Source organism: Oncorhynchus mykiss, chromosome 32, assembly GCF_013265735.2.
Source record: "Oncorhynchus mykiss isolate Arlee chromosome 32, USDA_OmykA_1.1, whole genome shotgun sequence".
Lineage (NCBI taxonomy): Eukaryota > Metazoa > Chordata > Actinopteri > Salmoniformes > Salmonidae > Oncorhynchus > Oncorhynchus mykiss.
In genome coordinates, this window is record NC_050572.1 from 6180518 (window position 1) to 6204162 (window position 23645).

At 47.7% G+C, this 23645-nt stretch overlaps 1 protein-coding gene across 3 annotated transcripts in view; it reads left to right on the forward strand.

The window, feature by feature from the left end:
• Window positions 1-23382, forward strand: part of LOC110487836 (uncharacterized protein KIAA1522 homolog) — a 93521-nt gene extending 70139 nt beyond the window's left edge. For 2 of the 3 annotated variants that reach the window (XM_036971319.1, XM_036971321.1), the window contains 8 exons: window positions 11742-11900; window positions 13459-13502; window positions 13631-13751; window positions 15132-15233; window positions 15452-15615; window positions 15869-16054; window positions 17472-21385; window positions 21720-23382. In XM_036971319.1, coding sequence (XP_036827214.1) covers window positions 11742-11900; window positions 13459-13502; window positions 13631-13751; window positions 15132-15233; window positions 15452-15615; window positions 15869-16054; window positions 17472-21385; window positions 21720-21723 — 4694 coding nt within the window. In that variant the 3' untranslated portion in view covers window positions 21724-23382. Of the gene's footprint in view, window positions 1-6043; window positions 6598-11741; window positions 11901-13458; window positions 13503-13630; window positions 13752-15131; window positions 15234-15451; window positions 15616-15868; window positions 16055-17471; window positions 21386-21719 lie in introns of those variants that run through there. The other variant, XM_036971322.1, reaches the window with a different exon arrangement.
• The last annotated feature ends 263 nt before the right edge of the window (window positions 23383-23645 follow it).

Sequence of the window (23645 nt, forward strand, 5' to 3'; positions counted from 1 at the left end):
ATTCTGGGTTATAGGAGACTGTGTATTCTGGGTTATAGGAGACTGTGTTCTGGGTTATAGGAGACTGTGTATTCTGGGTTATAGGAGACTGTGTATTCTGGGTTATAGGATACTGTGTTCTGGGTTATAGGAGACTGTGTTCTGGGTTATAGGAGACTGTGTATTCTGGGTTATAGGAGACTGTGTTCTGGGTTATAGGAGACTGTGTTCTGGGTTACAGGAGACTGTGTGTTCTGGGTTATAGGAGACTGTGTATTCTGGGTTATAGGAGACTGTGTTCTGGGTTATAGGAGACTGTGTGTTCTGGGTTATAGGAGACTGTGTTCTGGGTTATAGGAGACTGTGTGTTCTGGGTTATAGGAGACTGTGTGTTCTGGGTTATAAGAGACTGTGTTCTGGGTTATAGGAGACTGTGTTCTGGGTTATAGGAGACTGTGTGTTCTGGGTTATAAGAGACTGTGTATTCTGGGTTATAGGAGACTGTGTTCTGGGTTCTAGGAGACTGTGTGTTCTGGGTTATAGGAGACTGTGTTCTGGGTTATAGGAGACTGTGTGTTCTGGGTTATAGGAGACTGTGTATTCTGGGTTATAGGAGACTGTGTGTTCTGGGTTATACTGTGTATTCTGGGTTATAGGAGACTGTGTGTTCTGGGTTATAGGAGACTGTGTTCTGGGTTATAGGAGACTGTGTTCTGGGTTATAGGAGACTGTGTGTTCTGGGTTATAGGAGACTGTGTATTCTGGGTTATAGGAGACTGTGTTCTGGGTTCTAGGAGACTGTGTGTTCTGGGTTATAGGAGACTGTGTTCTGGGTTATAGGAGACTGTGTGTTCTGGGTTATAGGAGACTGTGTATTCTGGGTTATAGGAGACTGTGTGTTCTGGGTTATACTGTGTATTCTGGGTTATAGGATACTGTGTGTTCTGGGTTATAGGAGACTGTGTGTTCTGGGTTATAGGAGACTGTGTATTCTGGGTTATAGGAGACTGTGTGTTCTGGGTTATACTGTGTATTCTGGGTTATAGGAGACTGTGTGTTCTGGGTTATAGGAGACTGTGTTCTGGGTTATAGGAGACTGTGTGTTCTGGGTTATACTGTGTATTCTGGGTTATAGGAGACTGTGTGTTCTGGGTTCTAGGAGACTGTGTTCTGGGTTATAGGAGACTGTGTTCTGGGTTATAGGAGACTGTGTTCTGGGTTATAGGAGACTGTGTTCTGGGTTATAGGAGACTGTGTTCTGGATTATAAGAGACTGTGTGTTCTGGGTTCTAGGAGACTGTGTTCTGGATTATAAGAGACTGTGTGTTCTGGGTTCTAGGAGACTGTGTTCTGGATTATAAGAGACTGTGTTCTGGGTTATAGGAGACTGTGTTCTGGGTTCTAGGAGACTGTGTTCTGGGTTATAGGAGACTGTGTTCTGGGTTATAGGAGACTGTGTGTTCTGGGTTATAGGAGACTGTGTTCTGGGTTATAAGAGACTGTGTTCTGGGTTATAGGAGACTGTGTTCTGGGTTATAGGAGACTGTGTGTTCTGGGTTATAGGAGACTGTGTATTCTGGGTTATAGGAGACTGTGTTCTGGGTTCTAGGAGACTGTGTGTTCTGGGTTATAGGAGACTGTGTTCTGGTTTATAGGAGACTGTGTATTCTGGGTTATAGGAGACTGTGTGTTCTGGGTTATACTGTGTATTCTGGGTTATAGGAGACTGTGTGTTCTGGGTTATAGGAGACTGTGTTCTGGGTTATAGGAGACTGTGTGTTCTGGGTTATAGGAGACTGTGTATTCTGGGTTATAGGAGACTGTGTGTTCTGGGTTATACTGTGTATTCTGGGTTATAGGAGACTGTGTGTTCTGGGTTATAGGAGACTGTGTTCTGGGTTATAGGAGACTGTGTGTTCTGGGTTATACTGTGTATTCTGGGTTATAGGAGACTGTGTGTTCTGGGTTCTAGGAGACTGTGTTCTGGGTTATAGGAGACTGTGTTCTGGGTTATAGGAGACTGTGTTCTGGGTTATAGGAGACTGTGTTCTGGGTTATAGGAGACTGTGTTCTGGATTATAAGAGACTGTGTGTTCTGGGTTCTAGGAGACTGTGTTCTGGATTATAAGAGACTGTGTGTTCTGGGTTCTAGGAGACTGTGTTCTGGATTATAAGAGACTGTGTTCTGGGTTATAGGAGACTGTGTTCTGGGTTCTAGGAGACTGTGTTCTGGGTTATAGGAGACTGTGTTCTGGGTTATAGGAGACTGTGTGTTCTGGGTTATAGGAGACTGTGTTCTGGGTTATAGGAGACTGTGTTCTGGGTTATAGGAGACTGTGTTCTGGGTTATAGGAGACTGTGTGTTCTGGGTTATAGGAGACTGTGTGTTCTGGGTTATAAGAGACTGTGTTCTGGGTTCTAGGAGACTGTGTGTTCTGGGTTATAGGAGACTGTGTGTTCTGGGTTATAGGAGACTGTGTGTTCTGGGTTATAAGAGACTGTGTTCTGGGTTCTAGGAGACTGTGTGTTCTGGGTTATAGGAGACTGTGTTCTGGGTTATAGGAGACTGTGTGTTCTGGGTTATAGGAGACTGTGTGTTCTGGGTTATAGGAGACTGTGTATTCTGGGTTATAAGAGACTGTGTTCTGGGTTATAGGAGACTGTGTGTTCTGGGTTATAGGAGACTGTGTGTTCTGGGTTATAGGAGACTGTGTGTTCTGGGTTATAGGAGACTGTGTATTCTGGGTTATAAGAGACTGTGTTCTGGGTTATAGGAGACTGTGTGTTCTGGGTTATAGGAGACTGTGTATTCTGGGTTATAAGAGACTGTGTTCTGGGTTATAGGAGACTGTGTGTTCTGGGTTATAGGAGACTGTGTGTTCTGGGTTATAGGAGACTGTGTGTTCTGGGTTATAGGAGACTGTGTATTCTGGGTTATAAGAGACAGTGTTCTGGGTTATAGGAGACTGTGTGTTCTGGGTTATAGGAGACTGTGTATTCTGGGTTATAAGAGACTGTGTTCTGGGTTATAGGAGACTGTGTGTTCTGTGTTATAGGAGACTGTGTGTTCTGGGTTATAGGAGACTGTGTATTCTGGGTTATAGGAGACTGTGTGTTCTGGGTTATAGGAGACTGTGTGTTCTGGGTTATAGGAGACTGTGTTCTGGGTTATAGGAGACTGTGTTCTGGGTTATAGGAGACTGTGTTCTGGGTACAGTCTGGGTTATAGGAGACTGTGTTCTGGGTTATAGGAGACTGTGTGTTCTGGGTTATAGGAGACTGTGTTCTGGGTTATAGGAGACTGTGTTCTGGGTTATAGGAGACTGTGTATTCTGGGTTATAAGAGACTGTGTTCTGGGTTATAGGAGACTGTGTGTTCTGGGTTATAGGAGACTGTGTGTTCTGGGTTATAGGAGACTGTGTGTTCTGGGTTATAGGAGACTGTGTTCTGGGTTCTAGGAGACTGTGTGTTCAGGGTTATAAGAGACTGTGTGTTCTGGGTTATAGGAGACTGTGTGTTCTGGGTTATAGGAGACTGTGTTCTGGGTTCTAGGAGACTGTGTGTTCAGGGTTATAAGAGACTGTGTGTTCTGGGTTATAGGAGACTGTGTGTTCTGGGTTATAGGAGACTGTGTGTTCTGGGTTATAGGAGACTGTGTGTTCTGGATTATAAGAGACTGTGTGTTCTGGGTTATAAGAGACTGTGTTCTGGGTTATAGGAGACTGTGTTCTGGATTATAAGAGACTGTGTATTCTGGGTTATAAGAGACTGTGTATTCTGGGTTATAAGAGACTGTGTTCTGGGTTATAAGAGACGGTGTGTTCTGGGTTATAGGAGACTGTGTTCTGGGTTATAGGAGACTGTGTGTTCTGGGTTATAAGAGACTGTGTGTTCTGGGTTATAGGAGACTGTGTTCTGGGTTATAAGAGAGAGAGAGAGAAGTGGAAGGAATGAGAGAGACAGGGAGAGACAGCAGGGACATGATATGAATGAGAGGAGACAAGAGGAGTGAGAGAGAGACCAACAGCAGGGAGTGAGGGGTGATAAGATAGTTAGGTAAGACTGACTGTAGTAGGTTAATTCTTACTGGCAGTGGGCCCATCTCTAAAGCTGCTCCCCTGGAGGTCTCCGCTCAGCCCCCCCCCCACTGGCTTAGACCCTTTAACGCACTGCCAAGCACCCCGGACTGGGCAGCAGATGGGGGGAGGAGCACCCCGGACTGGGCAGCCAGAGCAGTGAAGGAGCACCCCGGACTGGGCAGCAGATGGGGGGAGGAGCACCCCGGACTGGGCAGCCAGAGCAGTGAAGGAGCACCCCGGACTGGGTAGCAGATGGGGGGAGGAGCACCCCGGACTGGGCAGCCAGAGCAGTGAAGGAGCACCCCGGACTGGGTAGCAGATGGGGGGAGGAGCACCCCGGACTGGGCAGCCAGAGCAGTGAAGGAGCACCCCGGACTGGGCAGCCAGAGCAGTGGAGGAGTGATACTTTATTTGTGTCGTCTCTCACAAATGATTTAGGTACGTCTAGTACCCATCTAAAGACTCAAACTGTTTCCTTTATCAAGAATCAACGACAGCTGGCAACAAACCAAAAAAAAAAACGCGTATCTTACATTTGCGTTGGATGAAAGTGGATTTAAGCAGAGTTACAATTTGTTGACGAATAAATGTAAATATCAATCTGCTGATAGTTGTATCTGCACAGATCTGCAGGGGCCTAGGTAACTGTTTTACAAGTGTATCCATCCAGCTGGCTGGGAGTGTAACCTAGCTCTAGTCCCCCTGCGGGGGCTTCTTAATTCAGGATAGATGCAGCCGTCGAGGGGAAGAGAGTCAAAGCTCTGGTACGAGTGGAACATTGGTATACTGTCAAGCAGACTTAAAAGGGGATGCACAATTATCTGAGCTGATGTAAACTGAGAATATGATGATGGCTATTTATAGCTAAAACCAGCACTTAGTCCATAAGCTGGAGGGCATGTGAGAATCTACCAGGAAGAATGAGTGAGAAAATAAAAAATAACTTGTTTTTGGCACAAATACACACCATCTCTGACCTCTCTGCTGTCACATATACACACCATCTCTGACCTCTCTGATGTCACACATACACACCATCTCTGACCTCTCTGATGTCACACACACCATCTCAGGCTGCTCTATCCAACTCTGACCTCTGTGATGTCACACACACACACCATCTCTGACCTCTCTGATGTCACACACACCATCTCAGGCTGCTCTATCCAACTCTGACCTCTCTGTTGGTTGTCTGCGACAGAGGCATCTGCCGCGGTACTCAGTGTAATGGCACGTTTCCAATCTTTAACATCGTTTAGGTTGCTGTTAATCAAGATTGTTTTGTTTTGGTTCTTGTATGGGACGAGGGTGTACAGGTGTTTTTGGTGTGTGCGTATGTGTGTGTGTGTGTGTGTGCGTGTGCGTGTGTGAGTGTGTGTGAGTGTGTGTACACACTAAAACAAATGCTGGGTTAAAGAACAACCCAATTTGGCTTCTTTGGTAACCCAGCTCTTGGTAAATATTAGACAGAACACACGCTGGGTTATTTGGACTCAGCCAGTCGGGTTGCGTGAATAACCCAAACATGGGTTACTTCAACCATCAGTCAGGCACCAACAACCCAGCACCAACACCCAGCACCAACAACCCAGCACCAACACCCAGCACCAACAACCCAGCACCAACACCCAGCACCAACAACCCAGCACCAACAACCCAGCACCAACACCCAGCACCAACAACCTAGTGTTTGTGGGAGTACAGTACGTCAACGGGTCCCCCCTCATTCTAAAACTCAAAACTCAGTTGGCATTAACAAGGAACTCCTGGGGGAGAGGAGTGTGTGTGTGTGTGTGTGTGTGTGCGCGTCTCTTCGTGTGTGCGTCTCTTCGTGCACGTGTGTCTAGGCTCAGCAACACAAGACAAAACTTGGACAGCCGTTTCGCTCAGGGGGTTTGTCCTTGTCTGACAATAGAGAGGGGCGTTCTAAAGGAGCGAAGGATAAAGCAGTGGATTGGCTACCAGGCTCAGGGTGCATGCAAGGCTCCTTGTGTCCAACCTACTTAGGGGCTAACCAGTCATTCTGTCACTGAGCTAGCTAGGCTAACGAGGACTAAACACCGTGACTCTTTAACTCTACCACAGACTATTGCAGACCACTACAAAACAGACAAGACAGAGTCAGCCAAAAGACGACTACTACTGACCTCTGTAGATTGGGAAAAGATTTTGGTCATTTTTCGCCAAAACTGTTATTGACAGCGACTAGGAGGCCAAGTCGTTGTGATTCTGTAATTCTACGACAGACCAGTTAGACCCAGACAGAGAATACAAACACAACTAGACCTGTAGAGGTTTGAGTAGGTAGCCTACAACTAGATTGTACATTATTTCACAGACACTTTTATCCAGAACAACTAGACACTTGTCTTGATCTCTCTCTGGTTTGATTCCAGTCCACAGAGAATAAAATAGTAACTTTTGGTTGGACGTTTATTCTCGTCTCTACCTCTCCTCCTTGTAATGGTCTCAGTGTAAACATGGTGGTGTACCTGAGGAAAAACATTCGCTCTCTGCTCTCCGTCTTCAAGAAGAAAGGTGAGTGAAGATGGGAGTTATGTTGTTGCTGATCTGGAAGATTGTGTGTTTTATGTTCGATGACTTGTTTGGTTGATAGGCTGTTTGGTGTAGTCTTGTGTCTGAATGAGGAACAACTTGTTGTGGATGTTTGAGAGGCTCTACACTACCTGTTTATAGACATGATATCAAACAGGGTGGGTGTTTGAGAGGCTCTACACTACCTGTTTATATACATGAGATCAAACAGGGTGGGTGTTTGAGAGGCTCTACACTACCTGTTTATAGACATGAGATCAAACAGGGTGGATGTTTGAGAGGCTCTACACTACCTGTTTATAGACATGAGATCAAACAGGGTGGATGTTTGAGAGGCTCTACACTACCTGTTTATAGACATGAGATCAAACAGGGTGGATGTTTGAGAGATCAGATATGTCTTGAATCCTCTTTCATGTTACCAGTGTAGAAACAGAAAGATGGTGACAGAGGACTGGTGAAAGACTAGAAACAGAAAGATGGTGACAGAGAACTGGTGAAAGATGGTGACAGAGGACTGGTGAAAGACTAGAAACAGAAAGATGGTGGAAGAGGACTGGTGAAAGATGGTGACAGAGGACTGGTGAAAGATGGTGACAGAGGACTGGTGAAAGACTAGAAACAGAAAGATGGTGACAGAGAACTGATGAAAGATGGTGACAGAGGACTGGTGAAAGATGGTGACAGAGGACTGGTGAAAGATGGTGACAGAGGACTGGTGAAAGATGGTGACAGAGGACTGGTGAAAGACTAGAAACAGAAAGATGGTGACAGAGAACTGGTGAAAGATGGTGACAGAGGACTGGTGAAAGATGGTGACAGAGGACTGGTGAAAGATGGTGACAGAAGACTGGTGAAAGATGGTGACAGAGGACTAGTGAAAGACTAGAAACCGAAAGATGGTGACAGAGGACTGGTGAAAGACTAGAAACAGAAAGATGGTGACAGAGGACTGGTGAAAGATGGTGACAGAGGACTGGTGAAAGACTAGAAACAGAAAGATGGTGACAGAGGACTGGTGAAAGATGGCGACAGAGGACTGGTGAAAGATGGTGACAGAGGACTGGTGAAAGACTAGAAACAGAAAGATGGTGACAGAGGACTGGTGAAAGACTAGAAACAGAAAGATGGTGACAGAGGACTGGTGAAAGACTAGAAACAGAAAGATGGTGACAGAGGACTGGTGAAAGATGGTGACAGAGGACTGGTGAAAGATGGTGACAGAGGACTGGTGAAAGATGGTGACAGAGGACTAACTGATCTAAAAGGTCACAAAGGGTTGTTCCCTTTCTGTCTTTTGTCCCAGAACAGCCCTCAGTCTCACCCCCACGGTTACTTACTGTAAGTAACCTCTCTGTCTACTCACTACTCTAACCTCTCTGTCTCCTCACTACTCTAACCTCTCTGTCTCCTAACAACTCTAACCTCTCTGTCTCCTCACTACTCTAACCTCTCTGTCTCCTCACTACTCTAACCTCTCTGTCTCCTCACTACTCTAACCTCTCTGTCTCCTCACTACTCTAACCTCTCTGTCTCCTAACAACTCTAACCTCTCTGTCTCCTCACTACTCTAACCTCTCTGTCTCCTCACTACTCTAACCTCTCTGTCTCCTCACTACTCTACCCTCTCTGTCTCCTCACTACTCTACCCTCTCTGTCTCCTCACTACTCTAACCTCTCTGTCTCCTCACTACTCTAACCTCTCTGTCTCCTCACTACTCTAACCTCTCTGTCTCCTCACTACTCTAACCTCTCTGTCTCCTCACTACTCTAACCTCTCTGTCTCCTCACTACTCTAACCTCTGTCTCCTCGCTACTCTAACCTCTCTGTCTCGTCACTACTCTAACCTCTCTGTCTCCTCACTACTCTAACCTCTGTCTCCTCGCTACTCTAACCTCTCTGTTGAGTTCCCTGGCCACTTAGGAAGGCAGCAGCATGTTTATCTTGGAACCATACCAAGGCTACATCCCAAATAACATCCCATTCCCTATGTAGTGCACTACTTTTGACCAGGGTGCCTATGTGTTCTAGTGCACTTTAAAGAGAATAGGGTGCAATTTGGGATGCCTCGCCCATATGGACTACCTAGGGTGAGAAAAGGCTGGGGATTAAACAATCTGGGGTTAGCCCTCCGGGGTGGCTAATGCGGGACGTCTGCCTAGCAGACTGTCACACACAAACACGCACACACTGCTCGTAAGTTCACTTGGCAGCTTGTGCCCCAAACAGAGCATTGAGTGTGTGGAGAGACGCAAATTATACACACATACCAAGAGAGACTGGTGATGGGACAGGGAGACTGGTGGGAGACTGGTGGTGGGACAGAGAGACTGGTGGGAGACTGGTGGTGGAACAGAGAGACTGGTGGGAGACTGGTGGTGGGACAGAGAGACTGGTGGGAGACTGGTGGTGGAACAGAGAGACTGGTGGTGGAACAGAGAGACTGGTGGGAGACTGGTGGTGGGACAGAGAGACTGGTGGGAGACTGGTGGTGGGACAGAGAGACTGGTGGGAGACTGGTGGTGGAACAGAGAGACTGGTGGGAGACTGGTGGTGGGACAGAGAGACTGGTGGGAGACTGGTGATGGGACAGAGAGACTGGTGGGAGACTGGTGGTGGAACAGAGAGACTGGTGGGAGACTGGTGGTGGAACAGAGAGACTGGTGGGAGACTGGTGGTGGGACAGAGAGACTGGTGGGAGACTGGTGATGGGACAGAGAGACTGGTGGGAGACTGGTGGTGGGACAGAGAGACTGGTGGTGGGACAGAGAGACTGGTGGGAGACTGGTGGGAGACTGGTGGGAGACTGGTGGGAGACTGGTGATGGGACAGAGAGACTGGTGGTGGGACAGAGAGACTGGTGGGAGACTCGTGATGGGACAGAGAGACTGGTAGTGGGACAGAGAGACTGGTAGTGGGACAGAGAGACTGGTAGTGGGACAGAGAGACTGGTAGTGGGACAGAGAGACTGGTAGTGGGACAGAGAGACTGGTAGTGGGACATAGAGATTCAGAGAGACTGGTAGTGGGACAGAGAGACTGGTAGTGGGACAGAGAGACTGGTAGTGGGACAGAGAGACTGGTAGTGGGACAGAGAGACTGGTAGTGGGACAGAGAGATTCAGAGAGACTGGTAGTGGGACAGAGAGACTGGTAGTGGGACAGAGAGACTGGTAGTGGGACAGAGAGACTGGTAGTGGGACAGAGAGATTCAGAGAGACTGGTAGTGGGACAGAGAGACTGGTAGTGGGACAGAGAGACTGGTAGTGGGACAGAGAGACTGGTAGTGGGACAGAGAGATTCAGAGAGACTGGTAGTGGGACAGAGAGACTGGTAGTGGGACAGAGAGACTGGTAGTGGGACAGAGAGACTGGTAGTGGGACAGAGAGATTCAGAGAGACTGGTAGTGGGACAGAGAGACTGGTAGTGGGACAGAGAGACTGGTAGTGGGACAGAGAGACTGGTAGTGGGACAGAGAGATTCAGAGAGACTGGTAGTGGGACAGAGAGACTGGTAGTGGGACAGAGAGACTGGTAGTGGGACAGAGAGATTCAGAGAGACTGGTAGTGGGACAGAGAGACTGGTAGTGGGACAGAGAGACTGGTAGTGGGACAGAGAGACTGGTAGTGGGACAGAGAGATTCAGAGAGACTGGTAGTGGGACAGAGAGACTGGTAGTGGGACAGAGAGACTGGTAGTGGGACAGAGAGACTGGTAGTGGGACAGAGAGATTCAGAGAGACTGGTAGTGGGACAGAGAGACTGGTAGTGGGACAGAGAGACTGGTAGTGGGACAGAGAGACTGGTAGTGGGACAGAGAGATTCAGAGAGACTGGTAGTGGGACAGAGAGACTGGTAGTGGGACAGAGAGACTGGTAGTGGGACAGAGAGATTCAGAGAGACTGGTAGTGGGACAGAGAGACTGGTAGTGGGACAGAGAGACTGGTAGTGGGACAGAGAGATTCAGAGAGACTGGTAGTGGGACAGAGAGATTCAGAGAGACTGGTAGTGGGACAGAGAGATTCAGAGAGACTGGTAGTGGGACAGAGAGATTCAGAGAGACTGGTAGTGGGACAGAGAGACTGGTAGTGGGACAGAGAGACTGGTAGTGGGACAGAGAGATTCAGAGAGACTGGTAGTGGGACAGAGAGATTCAGAGAGACTGGTAGTGGGACAGAGAGATTCAGAGAGACTGGTAGTGGGACAGAGAGATTCAGAGAGACTGGTAGTGGGACAGAGAGATTCAGAGAGACTGGTAGTGGGACAGAGAGATTCAGAGAGACCCCTATGCGAGCACAACTTAAATAAATCAAATCGTTATTAATCAGAGAGAGAGAGACAGACAGACAGACAGACAGACAGACAGACAGACAGACAGACAGACAGACAGACAGACAGACAGACAGACAGACAGACAGAGGCTAAAGGGTCAGGAAAAGGTAAAAAGGGGAGCAGAAGGACAGACAGCAGGAGATAATGTGGTATTGGATGGAAGACCAGAAAGGGGAGTCAGTGTACTCTGATTAAGGGTCAGGATGTTCTAGAGCTGTAATGCCTTCATTAGTACCGTACACAGTGTTGCTAGGTACTGGAATACATTCTAAAGCCCCGGGTGCCAGTCACTGTGAGCAGCTACTCCAGTCTGTAGGGTGTCCTGTCCTGTATGTAAGCACACTACCAGAACCTCTACCATCTGATCCTCAGTCACAACCCTTTATCATGTCAGCATTCTACCACATCTCCTAGGTACTGGTTTTCATCCTGGATTAAACTCTCTCTCTCTCCTCTTCTCTCCCCCTTCCTCCCTCCCTCCCTCCCTCCCTCCCTCCCTCCCTCCCTCCCTCCCTCCCTCCCTCCCTCCCTCCCCCTCTCCCCTTCCCTCCCTCCCTCCCTCCCTCCCCCTCTCCCCTTCCCCTCTCCCCTTCCCTCCTTCCCTCCCTCTCTCCCCTTCCCCCCCTCCCTCCCTCCCGCTCCCTCTCTCCCCCTCCCTCTCTCCCCTTCCCTCCCCCTCCCTTTCTCCCCTTCCCTCCCTCCCTCCCTCTCTCCCTGCCTCCCCTTCCCTCCCTCCCTCCCTCCCTGCCACCCTCCCTCCCTCCCTCCCTTTCTCCCTTCCCTCCCCCTCTCTCTAGCTGGTCCTAAGTGTCTGGATGAACAGAAGAAGTTGACAGTTCACTACACAGCCTCCTCACACTACCAGGAGAATGTGTTCATCGAGGGCAACCGCCCTCAGTACCTGGAAGACCTGCACACTGAGGCACGGGAAGGGTTAAAGATACTACAACAAGAAGGTAGTGACACTACACACTACACACACTACACACTGCACATTACACACTACACACTGCACACTACACACTACCCAGTACACACTGAGGCATGGGAAGGGTTAAAGATACTACAAAAAGAAGGTAGTGACACTACACACTGCACACTACATACTGCACACTGCACACTGCACACTACACACTACACACTACACACTACACACTGCACACTGCACACTGCACACTGCACACTGCACACTACATACTGCACACTGCACACTACACACTACACACTACACACTACACACTGCACACTGCACACTGCACACTGCACACTGCACACTGCACACTACACACTGCACACTACACACTACACACTACACACTGCACACTACACACTACACACTGCACACTACACACTGCACACTGCACACTGCACACTACACACACTGCACACTGCACACTGCACACTACACACACTGCACACTGCACACTAAACACTAAACACTGAGGCATGGGAGGGGTTAAAGATACTACAACAAGAAGGTAGTGACACTACACACTACACACTACACACTACACACTGCACACTACACACTACACACTAAACACTGAGGCATGGGAGGGGTTAAAGATACTACAACAAGAAGATAGTGACACTAAACACTACACACTGCACACTACACCCTTCACACTGCACAATGCACACTACACACTGCACACTGCACACTGCACACACTGCACACTACACACTGCACACTACACACTACACACTACACACTACACACTGCACACTACACACTACACGCTGCACACTGCACACTACACACTGCATACTACACACTACACACTGCACACTGCACACTACACACTACACACTGCACACTGCACACTACACACTACACACTACACACTGCACACATCACACTGCACACATCACACACTGCACACTACACACTGCACACTGCACACTACACACACTGCACTACACACACTGCACACTGCACACTACATACACTGCACATTGCACACTACACACTACACACTACACACTACACACTGATGCATGGGAGGGGTTAAAGATACTGCAACAAGAAGGTAGTGACACAACACACTACACACTGCACACTACACAGAACACACTGCACACTACACAGAACACACTGCACTCTACACACTACACTACACAAAACACACTACACACAGAGGCACCGGAGGGGTTAAACATACAACACAAAACACACTACACACTACACAGAACACACTACACACTGCACACAACACACTACACAGAACACACTACGACACACTACACACTACACACTGCACACAACACACTACACAGAACACACTACGACACACTACACACAACACACTACACACTACACACTGCACACAACACACTACACACTACACACTACACACTACACACTGCACACAACACAGAACACACTACGACACACTACACACTACACACTACACCCTGCATGACACACACTCAATAGACACTAATGGAAGAAGGGGTATTTAGATCTCAGAGCTGTAGGGAATATCTGAAAAACCTTCTTTGTCTCTCCTACAGAACACAACAAAGGAGTGGACTTTCAGGAGGACCATAGTGACGCAGTAAGTAGTGGCGTCATTTGAAACCATACGGCTGGTACTGGTCAACTGAGAACAAGGAGCAAGGAGCAGACAACTTCTGCAGTGATTGAAAACGTTGTCCCTAAAAACCCCATTCCTCTCCTCTGCAGGATGTCAGCCCCAACCACAGGGATGGATCTCAGGAGTCAGGAAGTACCGCCGGGAATTCTGTTACTGCAGTGACCTCTGCTGGATTGGCTGTGTCCACGAGACCTGTGCTCACACGCCAAGGTAGGTGTGTGTGTGTGTGTGTATGGGGGGGAGGAAGTATTCATTATCATATCCATTTCATCATATTTTAATGAAATCTAATCATAGATCATGCCTTGGACCTAGTATAGTTTGGTGATTTGTACAATATTTCTCATACATGCCTTATTCATAGCAGAATGTGTCTCTCTCTACTGGGTCTCTTCTGGTTCTCTACTGGGTCTCTACTGGGTATACTGGGTCTACTGGCTATACTGGGTCTCTACTGGGTCTCTACTGCATCTACTGGGTCTCTACTGGGTCTCTACTGGGTCTACTGGATACCTACTGGGTCTACTGCGTCTACTGGGTCTCTACTGGGTCTACTGCGTCTACTGGGTCTCTACTGGGTCTCTACTGGGTGTCTACTGGGTGTCTACTGGATACCTACTGGGTCTCTACTGGGTCTACTGGGTACCTACTGGGTCTCTACTGGGTCTACTAGGTCTACTGGGTCTACTGGGTCTCTACTGGGTCTACTGGGTCTCTACTGGGTCTACTGGGTACCTACTGGGTCTCTACTGGGTCTCTACTGGGTCTCTACTGGGTCTACTGGATACCTACTGGGTCTACTGCATCTACTGGGTCTCTACTGGGTCTCTACTGGGTCTACTGGATACCTACTGGGTCTCTGCTGGGTCTACTGGGTCTCTACTGGTTCTCTACTGGGTCTCTACTGGGTCTACTTGGTCTACAGGGTCTCTCCTGGGTCTCTACTGGGTACCTACTGGGTACCTACTGGGTCTACTAGGTCTACTGGGTCTCTACTGGGTCTACTGGGTCACTACTGGGTCTACTGGGTACCTACTGGGTCTCTACTGGGTCTACTAGGTCTACTGGGTCTACTGGGTCTCTACTGGGTCTCTACTGGGTACCTACTGGGTCTACTGGGTGTCTACAAGGTCTACTGGGTCTCTACTGGGTCTCTACTGGGTCTACTGGGTCTACTGGGTACCTACTGGGTCTACTAGGTCTACTGGGTCTACTGGGTCTCTACTGTGTCTCTACTGGGTACCTACTGGGTCTACTGGTTGTCTACAAGGTCTACTGGGTCTCTACTGGGTCTCTACTGGGTCTACTGGGTACCTACTGGGTCTACTGGGTCTCTACTGGGTACCTACTGGGTCTCTACTGGGTCTCTCCCTCATCTCCTCCCTTATCTCATCCTTCTCCCTCCTCTAAAAACATCTCATCCCTTATCTCCTCCCTTATCTCATCCTTCTCCCTCCTCTAAAAACATCTCCTCCCTTATCTCCTCCCTTATCTCATCATTCTCCCTCCTCTAAAAACATCTCACCCCTTATCTCCTCCCTTATCTCACCCTTCTCCCTCCTCTAAAAACATCTCCTCTTATCCTTCCAGGCTCCACATTCAAGCCTCTGAACCCAGTGAAGAGACAGGACAAGAGGAAGAACAGGAGGACTACTATCATGGGCATACCCCAGCAGGTCCAGAGAGAGCTGGGTACATGTCTCGTCCTTGGATGGCAGCTAGCTTTAACTCCGAGCATTCACTTGACAAAGAAAAGTCACCCAGACCAATAAAGGTCCAGGGTTTTGTAAATTAAGTGATCATGATGAATACTCTTAGGCACGTTGACAAAAAAAGTCAAATCAATGGTACTCTTCTGTCATATTTAAATTAGGTGATAAGATGTGTTCCATCTCTATTCCCCCTTCTAGCCCTTCACAGTGGCTCTGAGTACAAAGTTCATTCCCAGCTCCCTAACGGCTCTGTCGGACAGGGTAGTGACGGCCAATCAGGTGCGGTCGTCATCCCCACCATCGACGGAGAGAACCCTCTAGCCAACTACGAAGGGGCAAGAGTACACCTCTCAGACCTGGAGGTGAGGCTTTCATATGAGCCTGTATCAAAAATCAGGCTTTCAGCGTTATAACTCGAACAAGTACATTTGTTGTGTGCTACTGGTTATAGTGTCGTACTTTCACTTACCGACAGCTACTTGCATGACTAAATTGTAGTTACATTGTATCTCATAACATCGGATTACGATTAGTAAAATGTTTTTTTTATTGCCTTGTGCAAATATATATATATATAGATATATATTTATAATTACAACTGAACTCACCTAATAGGCATCCAGAGAGGAGCAGCTGTTGAGACACCATCTCCAGTCTGTTTACAGGGACGACCAGGGCTTCAGCCACCACAGGGGACTGGACTCTCGTCTCTCCTCCACCCAGAGGCCCAAGTCTCTGGCCGTGCCGGGCACGACCTCCTCGTGCTCCTCTGGATTCCCCAGCTTCCTCCAGGAGCCACAGGTGAGTCCCGTTCAGAACAGTGTTTCTTCCTGCTGGGGTCATCGACACTGAGTGAATTAAACATTAGGAACACCTGCTCTTTCCATGACATAGACTGACCAGGTGAATCCAGGTGAAAGCTATGATCCCTTTATTGATGTCGCTTGTTAAATCCACTTCAATCAGTGTAGATGAAGAGGAGGAGACATGTTAAATAAGGATGTTTAAGCCTTGAGACAATTGTAAGCCTTGATACAATTGTGTATGTGTGCCATTCAGATGGTGAATGGGCAAGACAACAGATTTAAGTGCCTTAGAACAGTGTATGGTAGTAGGCACCAATGCGCACTGGTTTGTGTCAAGAACTGCAATGGTTTTTCACACTCAACAGTTTCCAGTGTGTATCAAGAATGGTCCACCACCCGAAGGACATCCAGCCAACTTGACACAACTGCATTGGAGTCAACATTGGCCAGCATCCCCGAGGAACGTTTTCGAGACCTTGTAGAGTTCATTCACCGACGAATTGAGGCTGTTCTGAGGGCGAAAGGGGCAGGTGCAACTCAATATTACAAAGGTGTCCTTGATGTTTTGTAAACTCAGTGTCAACGAAAAAAGCATGCACACATTACTGTAAGTCGTTTTGGTGTCTGTTAAAGTGTCTGTTAAATGGCATCCCTGGAATGACATGATCATCGGATGCTGATGTTAAACCAAGCTTGCTATCTGAACCACTGGACTTACAACTAAGATCAAAATACTAATTGTGAATGGTTGAATTTTCTTGCTTGAGGTGCACCAGTGACCAGTTCTGAAACCGGATTGCACAGTGGAGAAAGTACAGTGGGATTCGAAATGATCAGTGATCTGTTTGTTACCTTGGCTTTCAAAGACTTTAGAAAGGCAGAACAGAATGGATGTAGGTCTGTAACACTTTGGGTCTAGAGTGTCTCCACCTTTGAAGAGGGGGATGACTGCGGCAGCTTTCCAATCCTTGGGGATCTCAGACAATACGAAAGAGAGGTTGAACAGGCTGGTAATAGGGGTTGCGACAATGGCGGCGGATAGTTTCAGAAATAGAGGGTCCAGATTGTCAAGCCCAGCTGATTTGTACGGGTCCAGGTTTTGCAGCTCTTTCAGAACATCTGCTATCTGGATTTGGGTAAAGGAGAACCTGGAGAGGCTTGGGCGAGGAGCAGCGGGGGGGGGCGGGGCTGTTGGCCAAGGTTGATATGAAAGAGAGGTTGAACAGGCTAGTAAAAGGGGTTGCAACAACGACGGTGGAAAACATTAGAAAGATAATGGAATGCTGAGCCTGCAAAATGGCTTCCAGCTCCACATTTGGCCAAACTACAGTATATCTACCTAGTATGACAGCTCTGCAGTTCTCTACATAGTATGACTCCTAATGCTGACCCTTGTATTTGCCCCCACCCAGGGTCCGGTGATGTCCATCTCTCCCCAAGCCACTTACATGTCTAAGATCATCCCGAACGCCTACCTGCCGGCCTCCGTTGACGTCATACAGATTGACCGCAGCACCAGTCGTACCCGTGGAAACAGCGGTAACGACACGGCCCGTACCATCAGCAAGAGCTGCCTGGCGTCCGGGTCGTCGGACAGCCCTGCGTCGTCGAGGAGGTCGGGCGGTGAAGGTTGCTATGAAGGCGGTGACAGCGTTTCACATGGTGACAGTAGTTCCCGTGACAATGGCTCTAAGGTGACCCCACACTTTGTGACTTCAAGATCCAGCTGGAGCCACTCGCAGTCTTCCGAGACGATCAAGTCCAACTCCTCCGCCATCTCCTCCACAAAGGGGAGCTTCGGACTTGCTAACCCACAGACGGTGAGCCTAGTTGGGCAGGAGACACAGCCGCAGCAGCCTGGTGCTGGGGACCAGGACAAGGTGAGCCTACAAAGCTCTAGTGCTCTCAGCAGCACTAGTAGAGGTACTGGTACTGCGACCGCTCAGGGGGTCCTATCTGGATCTGGGGGGATGAGCGATTTTGGAGGAGACTCTTTCAGATTCTCTCGCTGTCTGTCGATCATGAAGTCCAAGTTGCCCCCGGCTCCCCCCAGGAGAACCAACTCACTGCACCATGAGAAGATGATAAAGAGGCGACTGGTGGAGATTAAAGACCTCAGTGACTCTGCGGGTGGGAAGTTGGAGGCTGCTGAGGACACAAGCTTGGTTACGATCGAGATCTCTAAAGAGCTCTACAAAGAAATCACAAAGTGCTCTGTCCCTGTATCCAAATCATCTGGGTTTAACTCTTTAGATGATACAAGATCTTCCACAGCATCTAGTCCTCTGAGTCCCACACAGGCCTCCCATGGAGGTAGTGGAAAATCAGAGGGGCCAGTGTCCAGCAACTCTTCCCCCCAGAAAGCCCCATCAGAGGAGGGTACATTTGAAAGGACCATGTCCCCCTCCAGTGGGTACTCCAGCCAGAGTGGTACACCGACACTTTCCCCCAAGGGAATCCTCCCTTCCGTCTCCCCAGGTAAACAGAAGAAGTATCCTGTCAAACCGGAACGATCTGGTTCAAGAGCTTCCTTCTCTGCAGCCTCAGTCTCCTCTTCCCTCACCTCCCTGTCTTCAGTCACCTCAGAACTCGTCAATCGAGAGGCCTCGAAAAACAGCTTTAGCCCTCTTCAGCAGGCATCCCTACCCCCGGCTGTTATGAGAATAGAAGATCCAGAAATTGGGACCCCAGTCCATTTCTCTTCATCCATGGTCATCAGTGAGCTGCTTAACATTCCGCCACCCCCCAAAATCAAAGCCCCTTCCCCGCCACCCCCGGAGACCTGGGCCCACAACAGACACACCTTCGAACTGCTGTGTGGGCCTTGCCCCAACATCAACAGGCTAGCACAGCTCCAGGAGCAACAGGAACTAAAAGAGCAAGCTGCCATGATTGAGCAAAAGCAGGAATCTCAAACTAAAGCTAGCAAGGAGTCTGAAGGCTCAAACAAAAAGCAGGCTACGGTAGAAGAAGTTACTTTGACAAAATCAGAAAGCAAATACATTATTCCCCGAGACAAGACTGAGCCTATGTTAGAGCAGGCACCTGAGGTATCCGAGAGCACAGAAAGTCAAACGAAAGATCAAGGAAGCCTGGCGGTGATCGCAGAGAAGGTAAAAGCAAGTGTAGAGATCCAGGACCAGAAGCAGGAACAGAGTAGTAGTAGCAGTAGTAGTGTTGCACAGGTCAAGGATCAAGAAGAGAGGCTAGAGACACAAGTTAGTTTAACAATGATTCCAAAGAAGGAACCCCCTCCTGTCATGAAGAAAAGTACTCCTAGAAAAGAAGCTAAAGTTCAATTAACAGCAGATATTCAACAAAAGTCGCCATTTGATGAGGTCACAGTAGAGGTGAAGGTAGAGTCACCCAGCAAGAGTGAGAAGTGTTCTCCACGGGATGAGGTAGTCGCTAAGGAAGTTGAGGTAGTCACTAAGAAAGTTGAGGTTGAGGTAGCAGCTAAGGAGGTTGAAGGTCGGAGTGCTACTGAAAACACTAAAGAGGAAAGTCCCACCAAATCTACACAGACCCTTGCCGTGGAGCCTCCCAAAGTGGACCGGGTCTCCCCTCCAGCCTCCCCTCCCCCTTCCCACCACCCTCCTCCACCTCCTTCTAAGACACCTCCCTACTCTGTGGCCACTCCCCCACCTGAGTTAGAGGAGGAGTGTGAGGAAGAGATTCCCATAGTACAGTCCTGCTGGCCCCCTCCACCCCCACCAGAGGAGCCAGCAGATTCAGTCTTTGATGAGCCAGATGAGATGGACTTTCCACCTCCTCCCCCTCCCTTCATGACAGAGAGCTTGCCAGATGTGGTGGAGACATGTAACACAGTCGCTGATAACCAGGAGGCGTCCATTATAGCTCTGAATGGGGAGGAGGTTAAGGAAACCGTGAATGGTTTCACTGTAGCAACTGTGAATGGGGAAAATACAGATCTTTCACCCATTTCCACTCAAATGGAGCCAAAAGAGGATAAACCTGAAAAGGGGATTCTGAACTCTATTTCTCTAATCCCAACTGATGAAACCAGCTTTGAGGAATCTGAATCAGCTGAGCTCCAATTAATTCCTTCAGATGATTCAGCTGTCGTTTCTCCAGTTCAGCCCAATGAAAAAGAGGCAGAGGTCAAGCAATCGGCCCAGAAACCAATCACAATGCAAGACACCCCACAACCAACAGAAACTTCTCCTGAGTCACAGGAAGTCCCGCCCTTACCAGAGGATGTCCCTCCCCCACACCAGGAAGCTCCTCCTCCTCCTCCTCCACCAATGACAACAGCCTTGGTGCCCCCATCAAGTATTCCTCCTCCACCTCCTATCAATGTCCCCCTCCCTCCCCGTGTACAATTTGAGGATCAGATGCCCTCTGAGCTCCTTAACAGTGGCCCACGTCCACCACCCATTAACATCCCTCTCCCACCCCCTCTCCCAACTGAGAACCAACCCCCTGTGATCTTCAGGAGACAGCCCAGCTTGGCGAACAGAGAGACCAGGAGCAAAGAGCTTCTGTCTAGGCACAAGAGTGTCCCTATTCCCAAAGAAGATGCCAACATTCCACTGGTCACACCCTCTCTGCTTCAAATGGTACGTCTCAGATCGGTCAACGTTGGCGAAGACTACGTTAAAACGCTTGCTGACGACAACAATTCCAACAGTGGGAAGCCACCTGCACAGAATCAGAGTTCAACCCAAATCCAAACCCAAGGATCTCAGAACATAACACCCCAAAAACCAATTCGGAGATCCCTGTCACTAAAATCCACACCTCCGCCACTGAAGTCGTCCCCGGTGACGCTCATCGCCCCCTCGATGAGTATGCAGGAAGCTATCCGAATGAAGACAGCAGCCATGTCTTCCAGAGATAATCTTCCAACACGCTTTAGAATGCCATCCTCCACCTCAATTCCCAGTTGCAGTGGGGGTAAATCAGGAATGTTATCCCCAGTGTTACCAGAAGGGGGTGAGATGCTAAAGACCCCCACCACCACCACTGCTAGCTTCATCTTCTCCAGGAGCTCAAAGAAGGTTGTCATAGAAACGCCTGCCTCCTCTTCCCCCGAGGTACAGGCGAGCCTAAAGCAGAGCCTAGCCGCGGAACTCAAGCGCTTTTCCGAACAATCTATGGCTTCCACAGTCGCTAATGGCAACGTTGGAAGAACTGGGATTCCGAGGAGAATTCCGCCACCCGTGGCTAAGAAACCAGCTCACACCTTGGAGAAGCCTGTGTGTTCTACACTGAGAAGCACTCCGTCTCCAAGGGGAACAGAAGCTAACGGAGAGACAGAAACAGCGCAACCTGCGGGCCAGCAAGCACTGACAGAGGACAGCAAGTAAGAACATCAGCGCTACACTTAGAATAGGATTTTGTCTGCATGTTAATAACTACACCTCCTTGAAAAGACAAGCTGTAAAGTAAATGTAATTTGTTTATTTCAGGTAGTAATGCAGGTAGTGCATCAAATTGATCTTGCAGTGATTATGTTTCATTCATTTCATTCATGTCATTCATGTTTCAATTATTTAAAGACGAACACCACGCTCTCTCACACACACACACAACATATCATAGGGCTCTGGTCACAGGTAGTGCACTATATATAGGGAATAAGGTGCCTATTGGGACGCACTGACTTCTAAGTTTAACATATTTCCACTGTTTTCCAGGTGAAATGGAGACGTCTAACATTGTGGAAGCACCATTGCGCTTTTTGAAAAAGACTGGATTCTTGTGGAATGGGACTAAGACGGACGAACAAATCAAGGACTGCAAGAACCTGAGAAACATGGGGGGGAGAGAGAGAGAGAGAGAGGGAGAGAGAATAATGAGAGTAGAGAGAGAGAGTCAACTCAGAGTTAAAATGTCTTCAAAAGGCCTTTATATTTTTGCAAAAAAAGATGGCCCCCATTTCTTTTCAAATTATAGCTTTATTTTGGGAGTATTTTTCTAAAACATAGAGGTCCAGTGAGGCTCCATTCAATCCGTATCGTGGAAGTTCAGCGTGATTGAAATTTAAAGACAATGTTCCAGCGTTTAGAGGAGACTCCCTTCACCGTAAACGCTTTATGGCGGCTCAGTCGGAAAAATACCTTTAAGAGAGCTTCAGCGCCACAGATAGAATAGAGAGCCCTTAGTCTGCTCTAGGACAGTGCAACCATCAGGACAAAGGACAAACTGCGGCTGGATTTTGTAAATACAGCACAAAAGGCTGTGCTTGTCGTAGAGGTCATCCAGAGGTCATCCAGAGGTTAAAAAAGGTAGCAGTCACTGCAGTTGAGAAAGAAAAAACAAGACGACAATAAAAATAAATCTTCATAAAGATTCCCTTTTGGAGTCAAACAATCAATGTATTATTTTAATTAATGAATTAATGATCTTATTTCCTAATGGAATGACAGATTATGTAATTCCCAGAATTTATCTTTTGATCTCGTCGATCAATCAATTCATTTGTGGTGTCAATCAATCAATTAACACCACATTTTACTGCGCCTATCCGGGGTGTTTGTCAATCAATGTGTTATTTTAGTTTTTTGACCAATGACACCACAAATTATTTAGGCTTAGGTAGGGTAGCGCATGAGAAAAAAAGAGAAGCTGCATATTTTAAAAAAAAATACCATTTATATATTAGACCTATTGTCAAATTTATTTAAAAAATAAAATAAAATAAAAAAAATCACTTTGTAAGATAATTAAGCTTTTAAAGTTTAGGCAAGAAAACATTTTATCCTTCTGAAAACTAACGTTCAACGAAATGAGCTGCTTCCCAATTCTAGATCTCTTGGCCTGCATCCCAAACGGCACATGTATTCCCCCACACAGTACTAGTGTGGTGGCAGCAGATAGCCTTGTGGTCGGAGCGTTTGGCCAGGAACTGAAAGTTTGCTGGTTTGAATACCTGAGCCGACAAGTTGAATAATTGTTTTTGTTTTTTGCACCAGGGGTACTGTACTACTATGGCTGACCGTGTAAAACACCACGTTTTACTGCACCTATCCGATGTGTGTCAATAAAACTATAATTTTTTTGGGAAAGTTTAAATGTTGTAAACCAGAGAATATAGTGTATTTTTGGGACACAACCCAAGCAGATAGGCACAATATGGCTATTCCTTATAGTTACTTACACTAAACACCATTCCCATGTGTTCAAAATACAATTTTGATGGCTTTTCTGTTACTTAACCATTTCCTGTTATATTAATGTGTCTTTAAGTTGCTTTAAAACAACGTTCTTTATTAGTCCTGCGTCAGCATTATTAACATCGTCTGTCATTTCATGACCAATTATTAAACCTTTGGTTTGAGTTCAACTGATTCATCAAAATGTGTTGTTTCTGTGGATGGCCTTACAGAGTCAGTTTTACTTCATGAAATCAACAGGCCTGTGGATCGTAACTACGGAAACAGTGAGTGCAAATGGTAAACTATTCCCTACATGGTGAACAACTTTTGGGACGTACCTTATGAACAGTAGTGCACTAAAGTATTCAGACCCCTTCCCTTTTTTCACATTTTGTTATGTCACATTATTCTAAAATGTATAAAAAAATAATTATAAAATGTCCTCAATCTACACACAATACCCCA